The sequence below is a fragment of the Porites lutea genome, chromosome 1 (genome assembly GCF_958299795.1).
Source record: "Porites lutea chromosome 1, jaPorLute2.1, whole genome shotgun sequence".
NCBI lineage: Eukaryota > Metazoa > Cnidaria > Anthozoa > Scleractinia > Poritidae > Porites > Porites lutea.
In genome coordinates this window covers 58,920,017-58,930,742 of record NC_133201.1, presented here as the reverse complement: position 1 = coordinate 58,930,742, position 10,726 = coordinate 58,920,017, and the positions used below count along the sequence as shown (strand labels likewise).

Genomic DNA, 10,726 nt, shown 5'->3' with positions numbered 1-10,726 from the left:
TGGCTTTCTTAATTTTCACCGTTTAGTGATTTACAGAGAATTGGGAGTAATAACTGCTAAAGGCACTAAACAAACTACAGGGTTTGAACAAAACGCACAGCAAAACGTGATAAAAGAAATAATGAGAAGGTTTCAGGTTGCCCTGGATCCGAATCCTTTCCTTTGCGATGGCTTTATCCAACCCTCCATCCAGTAGCTCCGCTTAATATGCAAATTTATGTCAGACGAGCAAATTTCTCCACTAAAGCTCGTTTTGAAATTATATATGTGCGAAGTTTCTATATGCGCGCTAACAAGGGAGTAGTTTTGAAAGTAACATATGGACAACGAGTACAAAACCAAAGAATTTTGTCTACAGAACGAAGCATGATGGAGAAATCGTTTTATTGACTTAAGGATGCCTTAGGGCTAATCTGGGCATGCACAAAGTCGGTTTACTGAACGCAGCATCACTTTGGACTCTCCGTTGGAGACATGTCTGAAATATTCTAATATGTAATGTGACAAAAACAAATACATAAATAAATTCCTCGCGACTTAGTGACTCTCCCCCCCCCCCCCCCCCCCCCCGGGTTAGCATCTATACACCAAACGACAAACAAAAAAAGGAGTCATTGGATAGCCTTTGTGGGTAATCTAGAAAAGTGGGATGGAATGTTAAACGCTGATTCATTCTAACTGACTACCTCGTGACAAGAACAACACCATGCTTTAATTACACTGTTAAAGTTCAAGATTGTACAGCTAGGAAAGCAATGCAAAGCAACTCTTTGGCGTTTAGAAGTCCATCTCACAGTATCGCAAGCTATTTTGCCAAATAGAAAAGAATTCTCAGTTTATTCTTAATGGAATTAAAAAGAAGAACGCACTTAATATATTTGAGTGTCAATGTATTTAGCACAAAAGTGCTCATTGAAGACACAATTACGTCTCCTACCGGTCCTCCAATTTACGTAATTAATCTGATTCGAGCCACGCGACTGCCTACACTACCTACCGATTAACTTAAGATAGAAATCTAATTTTTGGTTATTATCATCCCTGATCCTAGAACTCTCGTTTCTTCCCGCTAGTACTGGAATTGGGATAACGTCACTGGTCATTACTTTTTCACAAACATGCGAATTCTGAAGTTCCAAATCCGCCTTCACAGCTGCGTTTTTCGATGCCGTCAATCATCTTAACGGAAAGGTCATGGTTTGTGATTGGTGGATTTCGATCCATTTTGTGTGTTTGTGTGTTTCAAGGTTCGTTTCTTGTGATCTTAATTATGATTGACGGAAGCGAAAAACGCAATTGTGAAGGCGGCTTTTGAACTTTAGAGTTCGCATGTTTGTGAAAAGCGCAGTAATGACCGACTGAATTACTGCGATTCACTGAAGTGAACTAGGGCAGCGTTATTTTTCAGTATATTACATCCTTATATTTCAGTGTTTCATTTCCGCAGTTGAGCTGACAAATCCTTCTGTCATATTTTTTTTCCAATTTGGCGGATCGAGACCGTCAAGGTTTATGAGCGTAGTTTATTTATTAGCGTTTGTTTCCCTAGGAAGCCAAAAAAAAAAAAAAAAATGGAGCACACTGGCTAGAAAGCACAACACAAACGCAAAAATGTGTTAATGTTAATAATAGGCAAGTCGCTGCAATTTCAGGTACAGCTTCAGAATGTTGGAAAGTTTTGAACTCGTTAAAAAGTGTGCATGAACAAAGTGTGAAGAAAGTATCATTCTCCATATCTCCACGCAAATTAAAACCAAAAATCGTATTTCTACAGCCGAAATAACTGTCTTGCAAATCCCTAACCAATGGAAACCCGGCAAGCGGACGCCATGGGAACACTGATGGAATTAGACAAGAGAACGCCTTAGTTTAAAACTTATTTTCTCTTTTCTTTACCTCACTTTCTTACCTTTCCCTGCCTATCTACTCGCTAATTAAAGCGAAATTTCGTTTATTAAATTACTCATGAAAAACTGAATATGGCAATAGACCTTGTCGCTGCTTTCGACGCCATCTTGACGAGTAGGCAAACGCCTGAGAAATTACAGTGTTTGTGTGAGAATCTAATGTCGAATGATTTCCGTAGAACGGCTGTTCTGAAAAAAATATCAATTGTAAACTAAAGCTTCACCCCTAAGGATTCTACTGAAGAAAATTGTGGCGTTACATGCGCTAGAAGACCTACACCACTTTTTCAAATTTTCTATGCATTTGTCTGTAAGAAAGTCCCGGGGAAAATTACAGACAAATATATGAAAAATCTAAAGCAAGCCTCTGGAGAAATTTAAGCACAGGTACGCCCCCAAAATTTCTTAGGACAATCCGTTGCTTAGTAGCTTTAGTTTACAATTTATATTTTTTTTCAGAACAGCCGTTTTACGGAAATTATTCGACACTCTAATTTAGACTTTACTCGCTAGAGAAATGCCAAATGTCTTGATTTAGATTTTTCCAAAGAAACACTTTTTGATGCCCCAAGGTAGGGAACGATTCAAGAAGGAAAAATGGTGTAGTCCTCTGCTGACTGTTATACACTCAATACACGGAGGGTAACTCCTAATCGTATCCGCGATTACCCAGCTGTACCGAACTTTTGAATTTTCATAGCGTAGTTATGATCGATATTGACAGGGTATTTGCAGCCATCCTTTTCCAAGACTTGTTCCCATTACATTGTTCAAAAATATCTGCTGCCGGGTGTACGAAACAAGTTTTATTTATTCTCACATCAAGTAACATTTGTTACAAGCTACAAAAAGTTACGTATGATTTGCTTCGTTCAAGTTACATTTAAATCACGTTTTACTGTTGGAAAGGTGGAAAAAGTACTTTTAAAAGCAGCTAGATGCGCCAAGTGTTCATTTTTTTCCAACATAGCGACGTCGGTAGGAGATTCGTCGGCGTGGATAATATCTGCGTCGATAGGAGATTCGTCGGCGTGGATAATATCTGCGTCGATAGGAGATGCGTCGGCGTGGATAATATGGGCGTCGATAGGAGATTCGTCGACGTGGATAATATCGTCGGCGTTTGCGGCTGCTCCAAGGTGAAGCCTTCGGATCTGCTGCTGGGCTGCCTTCTGTCATGGAAACTCTGAAAACAAAAGACATTCGTTGGTTATTTACTATGATATTAACATTTTATCAGTTATCAAACAAAATGTGTGCAAGTCAGCGCTGCGACGTTTAAATTTGTTGAAATGGTTGTGACTTACACTTGCTAACATATTTCAGTTTTTCAGTATATTTGTTTTAAACAACTGCTATCATAAAATTAAAGGTCGAATTCCTTGGTCAATCGTTTCTTGCCGCCGGGATTAGGTGAAAATCAAAGGAGTAGAGTCACCAAGATGCATTTCTTCCTAAACTCAACAGAGGAAATAGTCACCTAGTAAATGCGCGAAAAAAAAAAAAAAGGTTATTAATAAGAAGTTTGTTCAGTAAAGGGCGGGTAGGAAGTAGAAAAAATGTACTGAAACTTGAAAAAGTCGACGTTTTCTTTCCTCTATTACTTGGAAAAATTATAGAATGACTCAAAACGACGGTCAGGTCTTTTTTTCTGGCAGTGATTATGAACAGCAGCCTGAGTATGTAGGCTGTACGAAAATATGAAAATAGTTTTAAATAATGGTATTTATTATCAATAACGGCATCAACTATAAGGAAAAAAATACACCAGAAAAGTTTCCAGTCAATCAGTTTTTAATTGCATGGAATATGGTCTACCTTTCTGGATTCTCTAACTCTACATTGTCGTTTTCATCGTCATCTTGAGAAACAGGGTTTGGACTGAAAGGAGAGGAATAGATTGTTAGTCATAAGCAACAATCAGGACTGTAGCGATTAAAAAATTGGAGCGCGTAAATATCTTTTTATAGCACTATCCTTCGATTTTTTCCAAAGAGGTACCAAGAAAGAATGAAAGATGGGCAGTCAAAAGTCTAAAGTTGTAGAAAGTAACTTGTTAACGACTTCACTATCCGATCCCGAGGTTGGTGGCAATTCATACCGGCGGAAATATGTCATTTGTCTCTACTCGGCTTTTGGTTTTGTAGCGCAGTGAGTGACGAAGCTTGGGGAAGAGAAACTGAGCATGTCTGACGGTTGTCATCATGTATTTGGGAAATTATTTCTGAGACAGAGAGATATGTCTGGTCCCAGTGGAGGATTCTGTTCGGCTCAGTATGAAAATTAGTCCTTAGTCGAAAAGGAGTAAAAACGCTGTTTGTTGAATGTGTGGAATCGTACAGTTTACCTTTCAGGATCATCCGACTCGTCAGTTTCCGCATCAATTTCTGCATCGTCGTCTTCGTCTTCGTCTTCCGAAAAAGCATCTTCACTAAAAATTGACGGAATATAGAGTTCACTTATTAAAATATCTAAATTCGATTAAATGTCATGTCAACTTTCGGACTAAGCATAAACCAAGCCATGACTGTCGAGAAGGAAGCAGCTGAAGTGGAGGCGTTAAGCTTTTGTGCATGAACAGACAAACGGAAAAAGGTTTACAATCACAGAAGCATCGAGATATCTATCGGATAACCAATCTGGATAAAACAAGCGGAAGAGAAAATACGTCTTAAAATCGCTGTGAAAATTTATACTTAGGAGACGGAGAGTTGGTTAGTGCGCGGCCTTCTGTGCGCGAGAGGTCCCGAGTTCGATTTCCAGGTGTGACCACAATTCCCCTCTGCTACTTCTTTCCTTTCCATGTACTTTTAAGTAGCTTTAAATACCCATAAAACGGAGCACTAATGGAAAGAGGAGGTTAAAATGAGCGCACTATCGGCCTCAGGTTTGTTAGTCAGATGACTATTTCGAGACCGACTTAAATTAAATTTACCTTTACCTCTTACTAGTTTTAAATGAAGAATAGCTGCCGCACCATGGCATGGATTACAGTAGTTACCTTTCAGGATAATCCATTTCATCATCACCGTCTTCACTTTCGTCGTCTTCTTTACCAACTTCATCATTCTCAACGGTTTCCTCAGGGGCGACTAATTCACCGTTATTTTCCTGGTTCTCAGGTGTTTCGAACGTTTCCTCCGACGCAACAGTTGTCATCAGAGCGCCAATCAAACAGGCAAGAAGGCCAATCGCTGCAAAGGACTTCATGGTGGCCTAGAGTTGTACGTCAACAACGAGGACAACTATGCCCAACTGAGATGGAAAACTTATCTTCTGAACTTTGGCAACGGTGGCCCTTTAATACACAGTTTCGTTACGCTGTCATTTGCGTAATAGGAAGTCCATTTTTGGGTTTCTCCTTAATTTCTGAAACGCCGCTTAAGTATTTACAAGTGCGCCCTTGGGGGCAAATCAACTGGAATTTGTAATTTATCATACATTTCCTGCCACATTTCTTTTGTGGAACCTTCAGTTGCAAAATCCTTTTACAAGTAGGCTCTAAAATTTACCTTTCTCCCACGCAACAAAAAAACGCGAAATTTCTCTGTTTAGCTGTTTAACCAGGGGCGTTTGTGGCACGACGGATTGAGAAACTGAGTATAAAAAGTGATAAAATAACAGGTGCGTCTTCCACGCCTTGGAATTAATGATAAATGGGTTTTTTTTTTGTTATACAAAAACTCAAGTTTTCGAGCATGACTAAGCTAAGGTACCCAACCAGTCTAAAGGCACGTAGCAATTACTTGTCGAAACCCCATCCTACATAAACGCTAGTAAAAAATTCCTAACTCGCTCTAAGATTATAACTGCAGTCCTTCTTGAAACGTAAATATGTATTGATAGTTCAGATTGTTAAAAATCAGGCAAAAAAATGTCTGACAAAGCTCAGTGTTAAGAGGAAGCGAAAGTTCATTGAACGAGTAAAAAAACATTTAATACATCTTTAATAGACCGTTTATTCTTCTTAATTCTTGAAGTGTTTTTTAATATTTTAGCAAAGAATATCGGAATTAAAATATCGACCATGTTTTACTAAACTTTAAAGAAATAATACTCAATAAGAATGGAATTTTTTTTTTACTTTTTCTACCACCTACAGATGGATTTTTTAAAACTGCGTCACTTTTGACATCGTGGTTAATTAATTCCGTTGTTATTTTACTAATGTAGCAAAGCGGAAAAATAGGGAAATTGTCTATAAAATGATCAATTCGGCTACTCCTTTTAGCTATTTGCTGAATGTGTTAGTAGGTATAAATTTGGTTTTAGTTTAAAAACACTATATCTAAGGTTTCTTATAGACCTTTCCCTTGGTTTTGAGCGTTCGTTTTCGCATTTCAGGGAATGTGTAGCCAGCTTTAACAATGCGGCTTAGTTTCGTCTGTGGAGCAGACTTGGTAATGTGATGTTAGTCGAGTTTCGATTCTTGTACCTATTTTAAAAACGCTTCGATTGGTAAACGGAAAAAGGAAGATTCCGACAACAAAAAGCCTTCAAAAATGGATAGGATTTCAAACTGTTTATTCTACGAGCTAACCCGATTCAAAGAATAATGATAACAACCACGTGCAACCACGTGACATAGGCGGCCATGTTAGTTTTCGTAACATTGACAGTTTAATTTTCGCAGAATTTGCACGAAAAAAAATGTTCTCCCTGCTCTTTTGCTCTTTACAACCAACGTCAAGTGAGCTGCAAACCGGGAGCCAACCTTCAGGTCATCTAGAAATAACAGATTTAAACTGACGTTAATGCGAAAGAAACATAGTCTGAAAATCAATACCATTTATTGGGACTTTGAAAAGTACTTCGGGATACTCTGAGTTTTCTTTGACCTATTTAGAAATTTACTTTCCGTGTACTGACAAGATGTACAATCCTTCCCAGGTTTCCGTTTTGCTCGGTTTTGTACCTACCATATATTCCAAATTTTTGGACAGACAAAACGCGGGAAAGAAAAAAAGAATTCGAAACTGAGACTGAAATGTTTTGCGGATCTTATCTGGTCGACATTGTGTATATCCTATCATGAAAATAAAGAAAAAAACTTTGGCAACCAGAGCTGCGAATGCATGCGCATGTTAGAGAATTCCGTTTATAATTCTTTTAGAACGCTTGGCAAAAAAAGAAAAAGTGTGCTGAGACTATTGCACAGAAAAACATGTTTTAACAGGATAATATATTACCAAAATCAGCCGCATCTCATGGAAGCAATTCAGTTAAGGCTCGATAGCTTTAAAGTTGAAAAGTCTTTATACTTTATGAGTGCTTGAAGATCCTATTAGCATATGACGCCAAAACGTAGTTAATTCATGTACTCAAATGCACATTTCTTAAAGATTGTTCATTTACAGATATACCGTAAAATTCCGAAAATAAGCCCCTCCATGTATAAGTCCCTCCAAATATAAGCCCCCCAAACGGGTAACGCAAAAAACCCTCCGTTAAATAGCCCCTCCAAATATAAGCCCCCTGGGGGCTTGTACTTGGAAAATTACCCTCACTTACCCTTACTTTGAGCTATAAGGTTAGCCCAAACGATTTTGAAACGCAAATTTCCCTCCGAAGATAAGCCCCTCAAAAAGGGCTTTTGAAGAATATAAGCCCCGGGGCTTATTTTCGGAATTCTACGGTATTTGCAACACCAATATAATGAGACATCAAATATGTCTGTATGACTTTTTCCGAGAAAATTTGAGTTTAAGACCCGACTGTGGACTGCAAAAAAAGCACACACTCAATAAATATGAGTTTCTTTTGTATTTTTTTTAAAGGAATTAGAATTTTCAATGATATGTGTTTGAAAATTACTTTGCGGTTTGAAAAACCAAAATGGTGCAATCAAGGTTATTACATCCGTCGCTATGGAAATGCCGGTTTAAACGGAAAATGTTGAGATGTGAAACGACCAAACTGTTATTTTATTTTATAACACCTGTTAGTTTTCTTGAGCTACATTGATATTGAAAACTGCATCAAAGTGAAGTAACATAGTATAGCTAAAATTCACCACAGCGAGGAAGATGGCTTGTTTAAGTTTGGTCCGAAGTATGGTCCGGATTTGGACGCAGTCTCGAAGAATTCTTAGTACTCATCGTTCGCCCCCCGCCTCCCGGATGGTTATTTTCACCCCTTTTAGTTTGTTAGGTTTCCGGGGTACCCAGGAAGTCTAATGTTTGTCTAGACAACTGCAATGGTTGCTTTTACGCTGTTCACATGTATTTTGGTGTTTCAAATATGAAAGATGAAAGCAATTTTCCCTTGAAAACCACATATAATTAATCTGGGATTAAAAAAATTAAACAAACCAAAGCAAGCTAAAAGGGTACATTTCAAAAGATAGTTCGAATCGGCTGTTTTAATAGATTTTTTGCTGGAGAGAGCTATTGTTGCCAAATTGAATTTGCATTTTAACTAGTCACTTGACCATAAGTATTGTTGCCAATCGGTGTAGAAACTTCCGTTATATTCCGTAAGGAATTATACTTGTGAAAATTGACAAGGGGCACGCAATGACTCTTTTCTGCTAACAGCTTCGGATGAGACGAAAAAGCCTCCCCAAACTTTCTAGACTATCAAAGTTCCCTTAAGACATCCGAACAGATAGATGGTTTTGAGTCTTTTAAGGCAGCAACCTCCAAATTAAACCTGAAACGTAACAGGCTGCTAAAGCATAGAGAAAACCATTTGAGACACTTCTGACGTAGTATTTGGAAACATAATTGGCCGTTGGGTGCTCCTGATTGATGATAAAACACCGACTCGTATTTTGCAATGTCACTGTAAGTGGTAAAAGGATATTACGCATTGTAATGTGGTAATTAGGCACATGACGCACGATGTAATTCAAGGAAGTAGTTTGAATTGCAAAGCACCGGCATGAAATCACGTGACGCGTTTTCCTGCGGATGATATTGTAATTTACCGTGTTACCTTTTACAAAGATTATCAGTAGCACAGCAGCACAGATGCCGTATTTCCATGCAAGCATCCAATTAAAAAAAAAACAGATTTTTGGCAATTCATTTGAAGTTTCACGTTGAAGTTTTATTTGATTTAATGACCAAGAAGACAATGGAGAACTTAAAATAAACCACTTTCGTGTACAGGCACAGGTACTCATTTCTAAGTTAGAGCCGTAAATACGGATAGACCTCGCCTTACCTTGTAGAATTACGGCTTGGCTAGAGGGAAGAGCGATGATACCATTGCCACATCTGCGGACATTTGGTTTTCTTTAAAATAAACGCATGGTAAACATTTTCCTCTATCCACATAGGTAGCGGGCAGAAACCGTGTTTCTGAATTTTGATTCTTTGTAAGTAAAGAGAAGTTCTAGAAACTCCAAGTTCTTAGGCTAAACTTGATTTAGTGAGCATTCCAAAATGTAGTGCGGCATTTCAGCCGAACTGTTGACTCAACAGCCGACTCATTCTACTTGCTTCAGGCTGGTCGAGTAACGTTCTTTTAAGAAAAAGAAAAAGTTTAATCTGTCTTTTCATTTTCAGTCGCAATATTTTTGTTGCTATTCAGTTAAAAACCATATTGATGGGATATCATTTGCAACCTTTTTTGAAATCTGCTGTCATGTGCAATATATGTTTATTTAATGTTCATCTCAAGCAACTTTCCATGCAAACTGGTTAATATAAGGTTACGTAAAATCTACTTCGTTCAGATTACATTTATTTAATTTTTTCAGTGTTGTGAAAACGGACAAAGTTCTTTAAAACGCGTCCCCAGGCAGCGGGTCCACACTTCACCTCCAGTAGCGTCGCCTGCAGCTAGATGACCGGCGGTACCGGTATTCCCGACGGGTCTCACATGATCGACGCCATGGGCGATAGATATAGATGCGGGAGCGGACTCGTGGACGGGTATATTTGACGTGGCGGCGCCAAAAAGCCTTAGAAGCTGCTACTGGGTCTTCTAGCATCATTTTGACACTGAAAATATAGGAATAATTGATTTCTTAATAGGCTATTTATACATCAGTTCGTAATCTTCTTTTCCTCGCGTATCAGGACAGCCCGATTCAGTTCAGTCTGTTTAGAATTATGAGTGATATTTGTGTGATGGCCTGCGGACCATTTGATTATTGAGGATGAGGGGAAGGGGAACATGGGCCATTCGAGAAAAAAATAAAAAAATGTCCTTCTGCAAACTGATTTCAAGAGGAAAAAATCTTGCAAGGAAATACATCGGGGAAAAAATCGAAACCCACAAAGGTCATGAACAAGAAAAAAACAGAACCCATATTAGTTTAGCGTCCTTAGCTCCCACGAGTATCCTGTAGCTCAGTGGTAGAGCACCTGGACTGGTAACCAGAAGGTCATAAGTTCAAATCCTGTTGGGAGTTCTCCGATTTGTTTTGTTCTAGACGTCTGTGTCACTGACTGAGAAACATCTTTCTCATATATTTATCACCATCCAATTTCCATCAAGCAAACGAGGCTAAGTGCAAAAATGAGTTTTATTTTCATCATTCAGACTAAAAAAAAACATTTAATTTCACATCAATGGCGTTGCACTCAGCTTCGCCTTGAAACAAAGGCTTGAGACAACTCGGAAACGGTCTATTGTTACAATATGTCAATCAAACTTCCATTAAGCTTATTATATGTATCAAGTTCGTTCGTCAATAGTTCTAGATTTGATTAAAGTGAATTGAGTCCTGAACTTATGTGGTGAGCTTATGCGTATTGAAACATGGTGGCAGCGGCGTAGCTGGTGTGGGACCCCGCTAGAGTCCTAGAGAGAGAGAGAGAGAGAGAATCCAATGTCCTACTCGGAAGAAAATACAGGGGCATCGGGGG

At 38.6% G+C, this 10,726-nt stretch overlaps 1 protein-coding gene across 1 annotated transcript; it reads right to left on the bottom strand.

Moving 5' to 3' along the window:
• Window positions 1-2,698: 2,698 nt before the first annotated feature.
• Window positions 2,699-5,171, bottom strand: LOC140940545 (uncharacterized). Its single transcript, XM_073389536.1, has 4 exons — window positions 4,909-5,171; window positions 4,255-4,338; window positions 3,726-3,788; window positions 2,699-3,093 (listed from the first exon to the last, which is right to left on the bottom strand). Exons 1-4 carry the CDS (start codon window positions 5,115-5,117, stop codon window positions 2,859-2,861), a joined length of 591 nt encoding a protein of 196 aa, XP_073245637.1. The 5' UTR covers window positions 5,118-5,171; the 3' UTR covers window positions 2,699-2,858.
• Between the last annotated feature and the right edge of the window lie 5,555 nt (window positions 5,172-10,726).